Genomic DNA, 18,579 nt, shown 5'->3' with positions numbered 1-18,579 from the left:
ACTCACAGCAAACTCGTAATACATTTCCGCTGATTGTGCTTGTGTGTCTATGGTACATTTGTTATCTTTAATAACTTTGGCACATGAAAGCTCTGTTTGACAGGACCAGTAGAACAGTTTTATTAGATTTACTGACAGATAGGCCTATGTCCAAATGTTTGTTTTCCTATCTATCTCTGTTGTTCGGTTTTACGGTTTTGTGGAACAGTGGAGACGAGGAGATTACATAGCAGAGGCAAAAGTCAATGTTTCAGATTCCAGTTGATCATTTGGAGAAAAGAAAAATTATCAAGCAAATCCTCAAAAGTTGTGAGGCATATTAATTTCAAAATCCCTATTGTGAGTTTTAATAGCATGCTTGTTTTACTAATAAACCTATGTAGCTTAACTGGCAAGAAACACTACAATGTTTTAGTTTTACAGCATCACAATTACACAACATTTGTTACCATGGAGATTATACTATGATGCAGAGGCTTACCTCACCTAATCTTTGATGCGTTCCTACACACTTGTCTCAAAGTTTTGTGTGGAAAACCTAGCTGGCAGAGAGGGTTGTGAGATATGGCACCTTGGAGATCAACAAATCCAACAACAGCCCTTGGTAGGTTTGGAAGTAAAAAAAATATATATATATTTTTTAAGTAAGATCCAATTTATATACAGCAAATTCCTAATTTTTCGGGACAACTTTTTTCTTACTTTTCACAACTTTGCCGTCTCTCTCCAGGCAGTCCGAGACACAGGAAGTGCAGGAGACGGCATCTCTCCAATTCCAGAGACTCCATGCAGAGGCGAGGGAGAGAGGGTAGGAGGGCAGAGGAACACAGGAGGGAGGCGGAGGGGGCAGGAGGGAGCCCACCAACAGCCTCTGAACGCATAGGCGGAAATCCCGTCCTGGGAAAAATAGGATTTGTCACTGTAAACATAAGGACATTTAAATAATATTAATAATATGCATTTAACTTATTACAATGTAGGCTATGTGTTACAGCAGTAATTTTGGTGTCCCCCTCAGGAATTGCTCTTGAGAAAATGTCATATAATTGTCCCCCCCAAAATTGATAGCAGATTTTCTCCACTGTCTGATCGTACAGAGAGGAGGAGAGACACCTCCCGGCGAAGGAGGCCCCACGCCAGCCCTGCCAGGACACACAGATCAAGGACCTCTCCACAGAAGCACAGGAAAGAATCTCCCCGGCGTGCACGGAGAAAAGCTAACTCCATCCGGACGCGCCGATCCCAAACGCAGAGGCGATCGACCCCTGGGGAGAGCGGCACGAGGGTGGGGCAGGAGCGAGGCTCCGAGAGCAGACGAGGCAAGGCGGCGAGTGAAGTGGAAGGAGAAGAGAGGATGGAGAGTGGTCCCGTAGAAACCACAGTGTCTAAAGAGAGGGACGGCTGTCAGGAAAGACAGTGTGAAATAGAGGAGCATTCACTCCTGGGCCGATTTAGACTGAGGGTTAACAGAAGGGAGAAGATTAGGAGAGGTGGAGCCAGAACCAGAGATTCTTCACAGAGTTTGAGATCCAAGGGGAATAACCCATCTGAGGACTCGGTCAAAGACTCTCTTAGCCAAAGTCGAAGCCAAAGTGAGAGGTCCATTCCCAGACATACGCTGGGAGTCAGAGCTAAGCCCCAAGCTGGGCACATGCAACCTGGAACCAAAAGGGCTGCTGCCCTCACCAGAGGAAAAGGAAGGAGAGGAAAACAAGTTAGGATCGAGAATGGGTACCAGAGCTCACCCTCTTCCTCCTCAAACGAAGGAGGGTGTGTCAATGACAGTAACAGTGAAGATCCAGAAGGGAAGGAGGACTTTAAACAGAGAAGCAGGAGAAAAAGGGCTTGGCGGTATTCAGAGGAGGAGAAAGAGGAGGTAGATGAGGCACAGACGTTCCTGTTGTCTGACAGTCCAGAGACACCGGTACTTGTCCATCATATGACCCGGGGAAGGAAAACGCAGTGTCTACAGTTACCACCATCTTCAAACTACAGAGTGACGGAGCCCTCAAAATCCAGCTTGTTCTATTTCGGCCCAAACCCCAGTAAGAATTGTATGCAAAATGCGACAAGCATTATGCAAAAACAGGTATTTCAAATTATTATTATTTTTATGTGTGTTTCATTTTGTTGTCCCATGCTTGACTGTGTTGCAGGCAGCTTCAAGTCTCTCTACTCGCTGGGAAGCATGCTTGGGAAAGGTGGTTGTGGGGCTGTGTATGCAGCAATCTGCAAAACCAATGGTCGACAGGTTGGCCTTGAACAGACACTAAACTTGACATGAAACCCTTTTTTATGGTTTATTAATGTTATCCCTCCCTGCACAGGAAGTGATGTAATATATCTTCAAATTGTCCAATCAGGTAGCTATAAAGTATGTGAAGAAAGGAATGGCTGAGCCGTATGTGAAGCTGGTGAGTTATCCAACTGTTGGCCGAGATCTAAACATTTTGAGATGGCACTGTCATCCAGTTAGGAAATACACACTCTTATAACATCATACACATTTCAAACATGTTGGAACCTCTCCTCTTATCTCCATCTTATGTCCTCCTCTCCTCACCCCTCCCCTCCAGCCAGGACTGGGGCAACCGGTGCCCCTGGAGGTGGCCCTGATGCAGATCGTCAGCCACCCCCCAGCCTGCCCCTACGTGCTGCAGCTGCTGGAGTGGTTCCAGGAGGCAGAGCGGTTCATCCTGGTTCTGGAGAGGCCCTACCCCTGCATGGACCTGTTCGACTTCATCGAGGTGCTGGGGGGCCAGATGGACGAGTGTCTGGCCAGGGCCGTCATGATCCAGGTGGTCCTGGCGGCGTGCCACTGCAGAGAGAGAGGGGTTCTGCACCGGGACATGAAGGTCGAGAATCTGCTTGTGCAGACGGACACTCTGAGGGTCAAGCTCATCGATTTTGGCTGTGGAGACTTGTTGAGGACCAGTAGCTACAGAGACTATTCAGGTATGGAGATACCCAACATACCTCACTCATATGACATCTGCCCTTCTCCCCCCAATTCCATGTTTTGATTACTTATGTCTCTCTCATTATCTTCCCTGCTCCTATTGGTCTCTCCTCCCCTTTCTTCCTTTTCTTCTCTGTTGCCCTCTTCCATGTACATTTACATTTAGTCATTTAGCAGACGCTCTTATCCAGAGTGACTTACAGTACAGTACAGGGACATTCCCCCGAGGCAAGTAGGGTGAAGTGCCTTGCCCAAGGACACAACGTCATTTGTGCACGGCCGGGAATCGAACCAACAACCTTCTGATTAATAGCCTGACTCCCTAACCGCTCAGCCATCTGACTCCCTCTTCCCTCCACGTCTCAGGCACGGAGGAGTTCTGTCCCCCGGAGTGGGTGCTGCGCGGGGTCTACCAGGGCCGCCCCGCCACCGTCTGGTCTCTGGGAGTCCTGCTCTTCAGCATGGTGTGTGGGTACCTGCCTTTCAACCAGGAGGCAGACATCATCTCTGGACGCCCACGCTTCACGAAGGACCTTAGTAAACGTGAGCGGAGACACAGCAGTAGCTTAGCCACAAGGGGGCCTGGGGGGGGGGCTAGGCCCTCTCATTTACATGTCCTCTCCCCTCAGATTTCTGAGATACACACACATACAGAGACACACAGACAGAGGCACACATACAGAGACACACAGACAGAGACACACGACAGAGACACACATACAGAGACACACATACAGAGACACACAGACAGAGACACACAGACAGAAACACACAGACAGAGACACACAGACAGAGACACACAGACAGAGACACACATACAGAGACACACAGACAGAGACACACGACAGAGACACACATACAGAGACACACATACAGAGACACACAGACAGAGACACACAGACAGAAACACACAGACAGAGACACACAGACAGAGACACACAGACAGAGACACACATACAGAGACACACAGACAGAGACACACGACAGAGACACACATACAGAGACACACAGACAGAGACACACAGACAGAGACACACAGACAGAGACACACGACAGAGACACACATACAGAGACACACAGACAGAGACACACAGACAGAGACACACAGACAGAGACACACACACAGAGACACACATACAGACACACACAGACAGAGACACACGACAGAGACACACAGACAGAGACACACAGACAGAGACACACACACAAAGACACACACACAGAGACACACATACAGAGACACACAGACAGAGACACACAGACAGAGACACACACACAGAGACACACACACAGAGACACACAGACAGAGACACACGACAGAGACACACATACAGAGACACACACACAGAGACACACAGACAGAGACACACAGACAGAGACACACATACAGAGACACACAGACAGAGACACACAGACAGAGACACACGACAGAGACACACATACAGAGACACACAGACATAGACACACAGACAGAGACACACATACAGAGACACACAGACAGAGACACACATACAGAGACACACATACAGAGACACACAGACAGAGACACACAGACAGAGACACACACACAGAGACACACAGACAGAGACACACAGACAGAGACACACAGACAGAGACACACACACAGAGACACACACACAGAGACACACAGACAGAGACACACGACAGAGACACACAGACAGAGACACACAGACAGAGACACACACACAGAGACACACAGACAGAGACACACATACAGAGACACACAGACAGACATACAGACAGACAGACATACAGATGGACAGAAACGTAAACATTGCATGAAGTTGTCGATCATATGAATGCTTGAGAGTTACCCAAGGGAACTATCTACACATCCCCTTTTTCATCCATTCCTCTTCCTGATACCACAGAATGTAAGAAGCTCATTGGCTGGTGTCTGCAGCAGGACCCAACCAAGAGACCAGTCCTGGAGCAGATACTCCTTCATGATTGGATGTTAGCGAGTGAGGTGTCAGAACACTCCAGGCCTACAGTCGATCCTCCTCCATCACATCCTTAATTGTCGCCATACCATTACACTATATTAAAATGTTATTCGATCTTCAAAAATGATGACAAACCACTTGAAAGATTAAATAACAAACAAAGGGACAAGTTGGACATGTGCATGATTTTCTTTTATACAGTAGATCATATCACTTGATTTCAAACTATAACTTTCTTTGAAATTTGAAGGAATGAATATACTGTCAAAGGATTGTCAAAGATATCTAGAACTGAGTGGAATATTACATGTTGCTTTTTGTAGCCAGTTTAGTTTTCAGAAATCATAAGCAAGAATTGCAGTAAGGGAATGTTGGTAATTCTAAGAAAAAAGGAGAACCGAAAGCCATTTTCTGCATCTAAACTTACAACACAACCACCATGCATCCACCCCCAAAAGGATATTGCATAACCACAGCTTTTTGCAGTGCTTGCAGACTTACTATTGTCCGAAAAACACTGCAGAGGCCCAATGGGTGAAAGTTATTGAGGGGTCAGGAACTTTCTAGTCAGCTTTTATGAAAGAAAATAAATCATATAATTCTTTTGTGTGCATATTTCACAGTATGATAATAACTGTCAGGAAATCTGAGCCCACTGCATTGCTTACAATGCACAAGCAACATGCAAAGGCATTAGTATCACTGTTAGATATCAGCCAATATTGTCTGATGGAATTCATAAAGGTCGGTTGTTTGTCAAAGTAGCAAACCTACATCTAGTGCCCTACATCTAGTGCCCTACATCTAGTACCTACATCTAGTGCCCTACATCTATTACCTTACATCTATTACCCTACATCTAGTACCCTACATCTATTACCCTACATCTAGTACCCTACATCTATTACCCTACATCTAGTACCCTACATCTAGTACCCTACATCTAGTACCCTACATCTAGTACCCTACATCTAGTGCCCTACATCTAGTACCCTACATCGAGTACCCTACATCTAGTACCCTACATCTAGTACCCTACATCTATTACCCTACATCTAGTACCCTACATCTAGTACCCTACATCTAGTGCCCTACATCTAGTACCCTACATCTAGTGCCCTACATCTAGTACCCTACATCTAGTGCCCTACATCTAGTACCCTACATCTAGTACCCTACATCGAGTACCCTACATCTAGTAACCTACATCTAGTACCCTACATCTAGTGCCCTACATCTAGTACCCTACATCTAGTACCCTATATCTAGTGCCCTACATCTAGTACCCTACATCTAGTGCCCTACATCTAGTACCCTACATCTAGTGCCCTACATCTAGTGCTCTACATCTAGTAACCTACATCTAGTAACCTACATCTAGTGCCCTACATCTAGTGCCCTACATCTAGTACCCTACAGTTTACGACCTGGCCTCCTTCTCTAACCCCGAGTCCTCGCTGCCTCATGAATCCAATAAGAACTTGTTATTTGTTAAGCATCACAAGCTAACTCCTCGATGACCTTCCTTTAACTGGAAAGTCTCAGTCCCCTGAGGTGTATCGGATGGAGAAACAAAATAAAATGAGCCCTACTGTTTCCTAGAGGTCACACCTAGTTTCCTAGAGGTTCCTGTGGATCTCAAACTGCCCTCCCCGCTCTCTTTATCTCTCACCCTCTTACTTCCCCTCTCTGTGTCTCAGTCTCTGTCTCCCGATGCTTCCTTTTTGCTGATCTGGACAGTTGAGGTAGGTCCTGGGCTGGTATTTGGAAACGGTCACCACACTTCCCCTTTCAAATACAGAAACCCCCTGTTCTGTCAACACTGTGTGTGTTTGTAAGTTGTTTTCTGTTTTTATTATAATTTTTAAAAATCCTGTTTAAGTTTACAGCACATCTCTTTGTGGATTCAAACATGTAAACATCTTATAAATCACACCACACAAGTTGCCTTTTGGAGTTTACGTGCATATGTACAGTCATCACTGTTTTTGAAAATTGTCAAAAGCAGCGTACCTACAAAAAATATATATTTGAAGCAATTTATCAAGTGCATAAATGTTACTTCAATGATGTTGCATGACAATAATATGATAATGCTACAGTCAGCCCAGAATAGGAAAAATAATACATATTCATCTAGACGTGTGGAGACGTGAGGATGGGCATCTCTTAGGGTTGTTACCAAGGACTGAAACATTACCGGAAACCCCTCACATAACCCCCACACCCATTAAAAAGGACAAACATGTGACAGGATCTTCCACTGGTTGTAAAAAAAAAAAGTGTATTCTCTTTCATTCACTTCACTTTTCGTGCTGACAGTGTTTAGACAGTGTCTAACACCAGGTCTGTCAGAGTCTGAACACGATGCTCACCGTCAGGATAGCTTTAGCGGTTAGCGTGCTACACATCCAGAGCTGGCTGGGTGCTTGTCTTTCAGGTACTGTACTGCTGTTGCTGGTGATGATGTCTACATGTTGTTCTGTTGGGGAGGACCTTTGACTGTTGTTGCTGTTTCTTGTCCATGTGACACTGAAAGAGCACCAAACCTGCACATTGGACTGCAAGATAAATTTGGCATTGTTACACTGTACTTGTTGTCAAGTAAACTCTCAACATGTCTTATTTACATTTGTCCACAGATGACAAGTTCAGTCTTCAAAACGTGGGAACTCAGGCTTGCTTGGGGGTCCTGGGGAAACGTTGCGTTGACCTGTGCTGGGCTTCCTACGGGCGAATCCTTCTGCTAAGCTCTAACAAGTGCCTGGGTGCCCATGGCAAGACTGAGGGCAGTGCGCTGGGCTGGTACGACTGCGACGAGACCAGTGAGCTCCAGCAGTGGGAATGCAACAACACCCTGGTGGCCCTCAAAGGCCAGAAGATGTTCATTCGCAGCTCCAGCAACATTAACTTAGAGTTATCCAAAGACACAGGACCTCAAAGCCAGTTTGTCATCTATGGAACCTCCGATGGCCCGTGTACCAGAACTCACAGGGGTATGCCATACTTATAGGAGCAGAAGTGAGAGGCTTTTATTAACAGTGGATTTGTGTCTAAGGATGTACTTATTGGTCATGTTGTTTTCTCGTATGTTTCAGAGTATTTCACTATTTCAGGGAACGCGAATGGCCGACCATGCCAGTTTCCTTTCTATTACAAAAATAAAAGTTTTGGAAGCTGTACTACATTTGATTCGACCACTAAGCGTACCTGGTGTTCAGTCACTACCAAATATACAGATGAACTCTGGGGATACTGCCCAACTACATGTAAGTAGTGCTCGTAGGACTGTGGGTATGAGAGAGAGAGAGAGAGAGAGAGAGAGAGAGAGAGAGAGAGAGAGAGATAGAGAGAGAGAGAGAGAGAGAGAGAGAGAGAGAGAGAGAGAGAGAGAGAGAGAGAGAGAAAGAGAGAGAGAGAGGAATATAAAATATGACGTGCCTCTTGAGAGACAAAAAGTAAGAAAGTGTTCATGTGCATAATGTGCAAGAAAGAAAGAGACAGAGAGAGAAAATAACGATGCACATCTAAGTCCTATGTTCCTACTATTCTAATTGACATGAGTTACATTTGACCAGGTACAGTACTAATTGTCTTTTCTCCACCTCTGAAAAAATACAATCCATAGCTTTGCATTAACCACTAATACAATATTAGACTGCTTACTATGCACTATTTGCCTGTCCATTTAGATGAAAGTGTCTGCATCGATGTCAGGTTAACTGTTGCCTTTATCTCTCCATACAAAACAGCTACTGCTTATTGGACCAAGAACCCAGTGACAAACGAGTTCTACCAACTCAACGTCCAATCAGCTTTGACTTGGCACCAAGCCAGTCAGAGCTGTCAGCAGCAGGAGAGTGACCTGGTCTCCATATCTGAGCCCCACGAGCATGCTTACGTTGCAGGTAGCGCCACCTGGTGGCTAGTCTTGAAATGACCCATGCAATTTGTAGCTCGTCGTTTAAACTTTTTTAATGGTCTGATATTTGGTTTTACCCCTCATCTCTCATGCACTCTCTCGGTTTCCCTCTCTCTCTTTCTCTGTCTTTTCCCCTCTCTCTCTCTGTCTCTCTCCCTCTATCTCACATGCAGGACTTTTGGGAAATGTGAAACAAAAGCTGTGGATTGGTCTGAACAGTCTGGATCAGGAAAGTGGCTGGCATTGGAGCAGTGGAAGGCCTCTGAGTTACCTGAGGTGGGAAGCTGGTAGGTGAACTGAGCACACCCTACCCTGGACAACACCTGACCCACCATCATGCCATTCTAACTGGCTTAGGGAGATTCGATCGTATACCATCATTGGTAAAGACGTCACTTTTCAGATGAGAATCTGATTTCCATACTAACTGTGCTGAACATGAGTCATGCTGTCACTGTTATTGTCCTGTTGTCTGGCCACAGGAAATCCTCAACCTAACCCTGGACACAGCTGTGCGCTGATGAACTCAGAGGTGCAGTCTGACTGGCAGAGTTCCCTCTGCACCAAGAAGCTGGGCTACGTCTGTCAGAAGCACAAGACACAACCTCCTGTCGATCCAGGTAATCCAGGGTATTCCGCTCTGTTCTCTTCTCCCAGCACAACACACATCTGCGGAGTGGAGAATAAAAACATATATTCTCTCCCTTCTCCCCCCCCCCCCCCCCACGTCTTGCATGGTTAGTGGATCAAGGTTTCTGTACCGCTCCGTGGATTCCCTACACTGGCCACTGCTTCCAGCTGCACAGAGACCAGAAGACGTGGATGGAGGCTCGTAACCAGTGTCGCAAGGAGGGGGGGGACCTAGCCAGCCTTCACAACATCGAAGAGCAAAGCTTTGTCATCTCTCAACTGGGATACAGTAAGAATAATCAAAGCTGAACCACACGCCTTTCAACAAGGAGAGTCAGATGGCTGAGCGGTGAGGGAGTCGGGCTAGTAATCTTAAGGTTGCCAGTTCGATTCCCGGCCGTGTCAAATGACGTTGTGTCCTTGGACAAGGCACTTCACCCTACTTGCTTCGGGGGGAATGTCCCTGTACTTACTGTAAGTCGCTCTGGATAAGGGCGTCTGCTAAATGACTAAATGTAAATGTAATCCAGATGTTTGCAATGGACAGTACTTGAAGTAATAACAACGCAACAGAAATAACTGAACATTTTGTCAGTTGAATTTTAAAAGTACGGTTAATAATATGTGAAATTAAGTGTCATACACACTGATCCATTGCTGAATTTTGAGTGTGTCAGTGACATGGCCTGTGGTTTTCCTGTTTCTTTTGTTGTTTTGTTTAGGGGTCGATGATATGCTGTGGATAGGCCTTAACGACCACAAGACTGACCTCTTGTTTGAATGGAGCGACCAGTCCAGTGTGAGATTCACCCACTGGAGTGTTGGAGAGCCCGCCCACAGTCAGCGGAGAAAGCACTGTGTTCTCATTAATGGCGCGGTAAGCACACACGCATGCGCACACGTGAGCCTTCACGTGGGCACACAACAAACCCGTGCATGGGAATACACCGACACACAAAACACACACACTCAAACACACACGAACGCGCACACAGACACACGTTTGCACGCACACTAACACACAAACGAATGCACAAAAACACACATGAATGCACACACACAAACCCAACAGAAGATGCGATCCTCCGGGTGGTTCTGACGAGTCTCTCTGCTCTGTGTCTCTGGCAGGACGGCAAGTGGAGCGACGCCGCGTGTGAGAACAAACACGGGTTTGTGTGCAAGACCAACTCAGCTCCCAAACCAAGTGGAGGAACTGTGGAGACCAATCCAGGCTGCAAGCCTGTAAGTCGTGTTGACAACCCAGCCGTGATACAGCCATCTCATGACAATACTTCTGTGTTGTTTGGTTTGGTTTCACCACATAGTTGACTTGCCTAGTCAGTGGCAAAAATCTGCTATCAATTTTGGGGGGGACAATTATATGACATTTTCTCAAGAGCAATTCCTGAAGGGGACACCAAAATTACTGCTGTAACACATAGCTTACATTGTATTATGCTAAATGTATATTTAATATTATTAAAATTTCCATTTGTTTACAGTGATTTATTGGGGGGGGACAAATCCTATTTTTCCCAGGATGGGGGGGTCGTGTCCCCCTGTCCCCTCCGGGATTTCCGCCTATGTGCCTAGTTGATCTGTGCCATTCTAATACTTCATTATACCAGTTGCTAATAACAACTGACATGGATACAAATGTACAGTGAGTGTGTGTGTGTGTGTGTGTATGTGTAGGGATGGAGAAGACATGGCTCATATTGCTACCTCACCGGGGCTGAGGTGAAGACGTTTCAGGAAGCTAAGGAAGCGTGTAGCAGCTCCGGCTCTTATCTGGCTGACGTTCCAAACGGGTAAGAGAGATAAACACGGGGTCAGGTGGCTGAGCGGTTAGGGAATCGGGCTAGTAATCAGAAGGTTGCCGGTTTGATTCCCGTCCGTGCAAAAATTACGTTGTGTCCTTGGGCAAGGCACTTCACCCTACTTGTCGCTCTGGATAAGAACATCTGCTAGATGACTAAATGTAAATGTAATGTTAACACATCTACTGCCACACACACTGCATGAGGACAAATATGCCAGCGACATCTTTACTCATCTTACATTCAACCGTTTCTATTCCATGTTCCATGGTGGTGTTTCCAGAATAGACAATGCCTTTCTGGTGAGCCTGTTGGGGAGGAGGTCAGAAAAGCACTTCTGGATTGGTTTGGACAATAAGAGAAACTATGAGTTCTTTGAGTGGACAACCAATCAGGTTGCGACCTATACTCACTGGAATGCAGGAATGCCAGGTATCCACTTGCATGCACCATATACAGTTCTACAGCAACAAATAGATTGCATGACAGGCATAACAATTTCAAGGTTATTAGATTGCATGACAGGCATTTAGAGTTCAAGGTGTAATGTTTATTTCATCCTTTAATTCTTGGTTGTGAAATTTGAAGGCAGACTACAAGGCTGCGTTGCCATATCAACTGGGATTGTGGCTGGATTATGGGATGTCCTGAGCTGCACAAATAAGGAAAAATATATCTGCAAGCATCTGGCAGAAGGGGTGGTCAGTACAGTTGCCCCAGCAACGCCAGTCCCTTCCAGGTGTGCTGAGGACTGGTCTCCTGTGGGAAATAGACACATGTGCTTCAAGGTAAAAAAAAAGAAAGAAAATATTTGTCATCGTTTATGAGAATGGATGTGTTGCTAATCCTTCAGTGTGCTTCTGCAGTTCTTCACCGGGCCACGGTCAGGGGAGAAGACCTGGTTTGAGGCCAGAGATTACTGCAGGGCGATCGGAGGGGACCTCCTCAGCATCCACAGCAAACTGGACGAGGCTTCAATCCAGTAAGATGCCAGATTTAACCATGGAACTCTGCCCTTCATTTTGAGGGGGCCCTTAGTTTGAAAATGACCCAGCTTCACCCAGTCGGTGGAAGACATGCTCTGCAATAAGTAATAAATAAACAATAGTTCTATGTGAACCACTAATTAGTTACACGCACATTCAGTCATCAATACTGAGTTTCAGTTGTCAGTCTAATTTCCTTCCATGTTGGGCCCAGTAGGAGAGGTAAAGCCTGGGTGGGCCTCAGCGCTCTGGACCCGCAAACTGGCTGGGCGTGGAGCGACGGATCTCCGGTGAGTTCCATTCAAATACTCAATTTTTGCTCAGTGACACTTCAAGGCTTTGAAAGGTTTAACGTATAATGAAAGCCACGCTTCTGGTGTCACCACACGTAGCTTGTGTTTGCCCCGTGAACACTGGCATTTGTTGATATGTCGTTGGTTTTCTCCACTAGCTCAATTTCCAAAACTGGATGGAGGGAGAGCCAAACAGCCATATGGCTGTGGAGCTGTGTGTTGAACATCACTATGGTGACGAAGGACTATGGAACGATATTCACTGTGAAAGCTACAATGACTGGTTCTGTCAGATCCAAAAAGGTAGGGGTCGACAGGGTCAAGTTGCTCAGTTACTTCACGGCAACAGGAGTAATGTAATTGCGTGATGGACACTGTGAAATGTTGGCGCCACAAAGGATTTTGCACAGGAAGTGTGCCCCCATTCAGTGATGCAGGTGGACTCACTCATGGGGGCATTAGTGGGTTTCATTGAGGGTGTTCTCTGTGTGTTTTTTTGTGTGCGCATGTTTGTGTGTGTGTGTGTTTGTGTGTGTGTGTGTGTTTGTGTGTGTGCATGCATGTAAACAGGAGTGACACCACACCCTCCTCCAAATGACACTATTGCAGGTAAGTCATCTATTAGTATCACTCCCCCCATCCACACATACGTACACCCACACACACACACAAACATATACCCCCCCCCACACACACACATACACACACATACACATCCACACATACGCACACCCACACCACACTGCACAACACCCTATTAAACTGCACTGCTAACCTTTAATGGTCACCGTCATCTCACATCAGTCCTTGTGATATTGGACACAGACTACAATAGCACAGAGGATGGCTGGCTGCTGTACAAGGGTTATCAGTATTACATCAACCATGATACAGAGCACATGCAGGAGGCCAGAAAGTTCTGCAAAGATAATCATGGTGACCTAGCAACCATCAACGGAGAAGAGGAAAACATCTTCTTGTGGAAACAGGTACACTAGCAAGTTGTCAGTCAAAACTATTTTGTTTGTGCTATAGTCACATCAACTTGGATTTAGCTCACATTTAGCTTGTTTTGTTTTTAGATTGCCAGAGAATATGGAGATTATTATATTGGACTATCAGTGGATTATGACAGTTCATTTGGGTGAGTGTGTTTTTGGAATAACAATAGTTTGACTTGACACAATGTGAGCAGTTTACTTTAAAAGCAAACATGGCTGCCTTTACCTGGTGTAGAACAGGAAGCCATCGGTCCAACTGTGATGCAACATGAGAGTCTTCCTCACTTCCATGACTAGGGCCAGCAAAGACCAGCAAAGACCACATTTAAATTCAAACTGTCTTTATTCTGGGCAAGCGCTGGTCCCTCTGACGAGTTGTTTTGGTGCCTAGGTGGATGGATGGCTCTCCACTGGTGTTTCAGAGATGGTACCAGGAATTTCCGAGCTTTAAAAGTTTCGACGAGAACTGTGTGCTCATGACCAACAGCATGGGTGAGTTGTGAGAAGGATTGGGATTACTGAACACCAAGATGTGAGCTGTTGTTTTTTAGAAGGATTGGGATTACTGAACACCAAGATGTGAGCTGTTGTGTTTAAGAAGGATTGGGATTACTGAACACCAAAATGTGAGCTGTTGTGTTTTAGAAGGATTGGGATTACTGAACACCAAGATGTGAGCTGTTGTGTTTTAGAAGGATTGGGATTACTGAACACCAAGATGTGAGCTGTTGTGTTTTAGAAGGATTGGGATTACTGAACACCATGCTGTTTTACAGAGAGGAAAGTGTTAGGAATCCGGAGATAAATGTATCATCTATCATACTTAACACAAATTGTATCAGCCTTACTTAAAAACTATTGTACATACCGCAGAAATACAAAACACTGCAATGGTGACCATGTCTTATACAGTGTGTGTGTGCAAACTTATGTTTGTGCGTATGTGTGTGCGTACGTGTGTGTGTGTGTGTGTGTGCAGGGTTCTGGCAGAACGTCAACTGTGGGACGGAGATGAAATCCTTCTGTAAGAGGAGGGCCACCCCTCCGGTGAACAGCACCGTGGCCCCCACCCCCCCCCCGCGGGGGAGATGCCCATCCAACTGGCTCCACTTCAGGTCAAAGGTCAGCTGGTGAACAACAACCACCCATTGACGTTCAGTTAGTAACTCTCTCAGGCCATTCGTTGCATAGAAATGTTAGGATGGTGCTGCTGAAGGGGATACGGGGAGGTCTGGTTTGCAAGCGGACAGTAGACTTGTACATTCATTAGAACAGGCAAGAAACGCTATGAGGAACCACCTCTCTGACAGGCGTGCAACCACAACAACATGGCAGAAGTACCGTGTTTGTAGAAGTCTGCGTGTGCAGACTGAAGCAGTCACATAGTCGAGCAGCAGCCATGTTTGTTTTTACAGGATGAATGCAGTTCACCCGGTTGCACTAACTTTGCTCCATTCGATTAGTGTCGATCATACTGCATACAATGTACTGTTTTACAGTGGGACTTTGAAATCAACACTGAATGTCTGTTTCTCTCAGTGTTACAAAGTGGTGACGTCTCCGGAGTCTTGGCACGAGGCCAAGGTGAGATGCAGAGACATGGCAGGAAACCTGGCTTCCGTCATTACGAGACAGGTGCAAGGTTTGTTTGCGTTTATGGATATGTGATTTTGGCCAAGAACAATACGCTCCTACAGGCCACTGTTGCTGTGTGATTCCAGTACGTCTCTCCAGTACATGTATAGTACACTTTGAATGGCTGACTAGGTCTCTGCTGTTTGTTTTTCAGTATTTCTGATGAGCATGTCGTCTGGTGGCAGTATGGACCTGTGGATTGGTCTGACCATGTTTGGCCGAGACCAGTTCCTCTGGACTGACAGCCAGCCTTGCAAATATGCCAACTGGGCTGAAGGGCAACCTGATTCTGTAAGGAGGCAGTTTACCTTTATTTAACTAGCTTTTCAAAACACGTGTTGCTACAGCGTTTTGCTGAAATGAATGTCTGTTTTATAATTTTAGTATTATTGGAGATGGAGTCGCCGATTTTTTTCCGTAGAGGTAAAGTGGTTTGAGCTCTTCTTAATAGGCACTTTAGTGATATGTACCATACCATCGTTCATTACACTGAAAAAAATAGTTATCGTCCTCATCACCATATACACCAACATAATACACGGTCACAATCGTTTGTTGTTTTTTCTTCTAGAATGAGTGTGTTGTGATGTCCAGTGGGCCCTCCAGTGGGAAATGGGTGACCAAAAACTGCAACGACACAAATGCATACATCTGCCAGCGCCCACTGGGTGGGTACTACACTGTCCCCAAAACTGTTTGCCAACACACAGTCAAACACAGTCGTGTTGGTTGTGGTCACAAGCTATTTACACCAAACAACTCACCCCCCCATCTCCTCCCCAGATCCCAATCTCCCCCCGGATCAGCCCACGTCGTACCCCAAAACCCCCATCAAGTTAGGCAACGATTCCTACCAGGTTGTGACCCAGAAGATGAGCTGGATGGACGCCAAAAGTCAGTGTGAGAGACAGAGCGCTCAGCTGGCCAGCCTTCTGCACGAGGAGGCCCAGGCTTACGTGGAGCTGCAGGTTATGAAGCTCAACGCTCCTCTGTGGATTGGTCTCAATAAGGAAGAGGTATACAGTATAGATATTTATGACAGTATAGGTAGTTATTTGTTATTATGTGATCGTATGTTATGATGTTACCCCCAGTCCTATTGCATGGATTAAGTAGTATTATAAGGTTCCAATGTTGCCATAGTGATTTGGTAGGGTTTTACTCCAGTAGTGCAAGGTTCACAACTGTGGAAATCCACAGAACAGTAAACAAATGGTTCCTTTCAGACGGGTGGATATTTCAGATGGATCGACAACTGGCTTCTGAAACTGACTCACTGGGGCCCAGACGAGCCCGCTAAGAGGAACCCCTGTGTGTACATAGATGTGGACGGAAAGTGGAAGACCTCTCTTTGCAACCACACCTACTTCAGTGTCTGCAAACAGTCCAGAGGTACGACGCCCCGCCTAGCAGACGTGTCACCTCCGCATGCCACAGTGACAACCCAGTATGCATTTGTTACCCTGGCAATGTCACAGGATTGTCACCGGATGTCACCGGATTCATCTCAAAATCCCCCCCCCCCTCCCAGACACCCCCCCAGAGCTACCTGAGCAGTATGAAGGTGTGTGCACCGTGGAGGAGGATGGACCAGAAGAGTTGCCATGGAAATCGCCCGTCTCCTGGATACCGTTCCGCGGCCACTGTTATTCCTTCTCCTTAGACAACGAGGCTTGGAATTCTGCCATGATGGACTGCATTTCCCTGGGTAAAAACAGGGTTCTACATTTTATAGGTCATGCTCACTTCACTTTTTATGACCAGGTAGAATTCAGTGGTCTTAAAGTATGTCAATGTGGTTTTGTGTACAGGGGCAAGTATGGTTAGTATCGAGAATCCTGCTGAACAAGCTTTCATCAAAAACCACATAGAGATCTTTAAAGACACTCGTACAAGCTTCTGGCTCGGTCTCTACAAAACCGTCACTGGTAAGTACCGCCAACGACTTAAAACACATGTCAGTAGACATTCTCCATTAAATGATTCTCCACTAAGATACACATTAGATAAATACATGACGTAAAGTAGAAGGAGTGTACAGTCTGTCCTCTGCTTCCTTAGGGAAGTGGCTATGGATAGATAAATCTGTGATGGACTACACTAACTGGGATGAGGACAGCCCTGATAACGAATATGGCCAGATCTCTACAAGCGGGATGTGGTCCACTGAACACAGGTGGGCCACAGCAGGCCACATCTGCAAGAAAGCAAAAGGTGAGAGCATGTGATCGTTAAGAGGTGTGATTTCATTTGTGATTTAACATGACTTGATTTACAGTACACTTGAGCAGTGATCGTTCAGAAGATATTATTGGGAGGAAGATTCTGTGATAATTCAAAATTTACTCTTTCAACTTCTTTACAGTACCACTTCAGATCTCAAATCCTACAAATGGTAAGTTAATGAGGCAAAAGTCAAATCTAATGTTGGAGAGGAGTAGTTGGTGTGTACTCATTTTGAACTCTGTGGTCCTGCAGCACCTAACCTGGAGGGTAACCATAGCACCCACGCTGGTATAGTGGTAGCAATGGTTCTTATCGTCCTCTCATTGGTCGGAGTCGGAGTCTTTATTATCTACAAGCGATCAGGACGATCCCTGACCATCCCCTTTGAGAACCCTCTGTATTTCAACCAAGGACATTCCAAGGACAACGTTGTAGACAGCAATAAACTGATCGAGGATTAAGGACCCTCAGCCGACGGCACCGTGATAGGATATGTATTATAATCATTGAAACACAAATCATTTTTGCTGAATCATTTCTGGTCACGTTTTTTTCTAAAATGCTGATTCACTTAGAAGGCAGATATGAACCTTCTTGTATCTGAGACTAGTTCACTGAATGTTCACCTACAACTCTATCTTACCTAAACTGTAAATCATAAAATGGTGTCTCAAACGTTACATTGGATGCTTGTCTTTATTATGACATGGTTCCAACTCCTGTTACCTAACATCAAATGCAGCCTGGGGTATATATAGTATGAAACCTGAAGTAACTGAAGCAAAGCTAATTGGAAAATAATGATCAAAGCTTCAAAAATAAATATCTTCTTTGCAACCAGAGCGAAATAACCAGCTCTAAATTAACTTGTGGAGAGAACTGAAAACAATTTGAATACAGGGTTCAAATACTTGTAAAAACAATACAACTTCGTCTGGTGTCTTTTTCTCAGGAATATGACACAGAGATCAGTGAGCCTGGAGGGAGACTGTAGGGAACAGCATTTCATTTTTTTCACTGGGATTGTTTTCTCTCCATTGCAAGGGCACTTCATCATGTTCTCTCATTTGGAGGGGCATCTCATTTTCTTTCATTTCATCAGAAAGGAACCTCAAGTTTATTATTTTAATACTATACTCT

At 45.6% G+C, this 18,579-nt stretch overlaps 2 protein-coding genes across 3 annotated transcripts; both read left to right on the top strand.

Moving 5' to 3' along the window:
* The first annotated feature begins 518 nt into the window (after positions 1-518).
* LOC134037136 (uncharacterized) lies at positions 519-5,051 on the top strand. Its single transcript, XM_062482481.1, has 8 exons — positions 519-604; positions 731-808; positions 1,098-2,045; positions 2,157-2,251; positions 2,364-2,414; positions 2,577-2,955; positions 3,326-3,502; positions 4,852-5,051. The coding sequence occupies exons 1-8, from the start codon at positions 565-567 to the stop codon at positions 4,998-5,000; spliced, it is 1,917 nt and encodes a 638-aa protein (XP_062338465.1). The 5' UTR covers positions 519-564; the 3' UTR covers positions 5,001-5,051.
* A 2,152-nt stretch (positions 5,052-7,203) lies between these two features.
* Positions 7,204-18,117, top strand: mrc1b (mannose receptor, C type 1b). 2 transcript variants are annotated; one of them, XM_062482470.1, is made up of 31 exons: positions 7,204-7,366; positions 7,569-7,922; positions 8,025-8,195; positions 8,679-8,834; positions 9,022-9,135; positions 9,331-9,468; positions 9,591-9,767; positions 10,201-10,355; positions 10,607-10,720; positions 11,174-11,289; positions 11,582-11,730; positions 11,887-12,086; positions 12,165-12,280; positions 12,502-12,574; positions 12,736-12,880; positions 13,148-13,186; positions 13,403-13,566; positions 13,660-13,721; positions 13,970-14,070; positions 14,558-14,700; positions 15,118-15,220; positions 15,368-15,504; positions 15,598-15,636; positions 15,785-15,881; positions 15,997-16,229; positions 16,440-16,605; positions 16,745-16,921; positions 17,025-17,141; positions 17,275-17,427; positions 17,579-17,608; positions 17,692-18,117. In XM_062482470.1, exons 1-31 carry the CDS (start codon positions 7,294-7,296, stop codon positions 17,898-17,900), a joined length of 4,221 nt encoding a protein of 1,406 aa, XP_062338454.1. In that variant the 5' UTR covers positions 7,204-7,293; the 3' UTR covers positions 17,901-18,117. The 2 variants fall into 2 exon arrangements, with proteins under 2 accessions (XP_062338454.1, XP_062338453.1); XM_062482469.1 differs by having other exon boundaries at positions 12,499-12,574.
* The last annotated feature ends 462 nt before the right edge of the window (positions 18,118-18,579 follow it).

The sequence above is a fragment of the Osmerus eperlanus genome, chromosome 16 (assembly GCF_963692335.1).
Source record: "Osmerus eperlanus chromosome 16, fOsmEpe2.1, whole genome shotgun sequence".
In the NCBI taxonomy this organism is placed as follows: domain Eukaryota; kingdom Metazoa; phylum Chordata; class Actinopteri; order Osmeriformes; family Osmeridae; genus Osmerus; species Osmerus eperlanus.
Note: the sequence above shows the minus strand (reverse complement) of the source record. Positions and strands in the feature narration are given on the sequence as shown.

What these genes read in the sequence shown, in the direction of transcription:
- LOC134037136 (XM_062482481.1), top strand. Translation starts at nt 565, where the DNA reads ATGGCACCTTGGAGATCAACAAATCCAACAACAGCCCTTG. An exon ending in CTATTTCGGCCCAAACCCCA is followed by an intron (nt 2,046 to 2,156) that starts GTAAGAATTGTA and finishes ACTGTGTTGCAG; the next exon opens with GCAGCTTCAAGTCTCTCTAC. An exon ending in TAGCTACAGAGACTATTCAG is followed by an intron (nt 2,956 to 3,325) that starts GTATGGAGATAC and finishes TCCACGTCTCAG; the next exon opens with GCACGGAGGAGTTCTGTCCC.
- mrc1b (XM_062482469.1), top strand. Translation starts at nt 7,294, where the DNA reads ATGCTCACCGTCAGGATAGCTTTAGCGGTTAGCGTGCTACACATCCAG. An exon ending in GCCGATTTTTTTCCGTAGAG is followed by an intron (nt 15,637 to 15,784) that starts GTAAAGTGGTTT and finishes TTTTTCTTCTAG; the next exon opens with AATGAGTGTGTTGTGATGTC. An exon ending in GATGGACTGCATTTCCCTGG is followed by an intron (nt 16,922 to 17,024) that starts GTAAAAACAGGG and finishes TTTTGTGTACAG; the next exon opens with GGGCAAGTATGGTTAGTATC.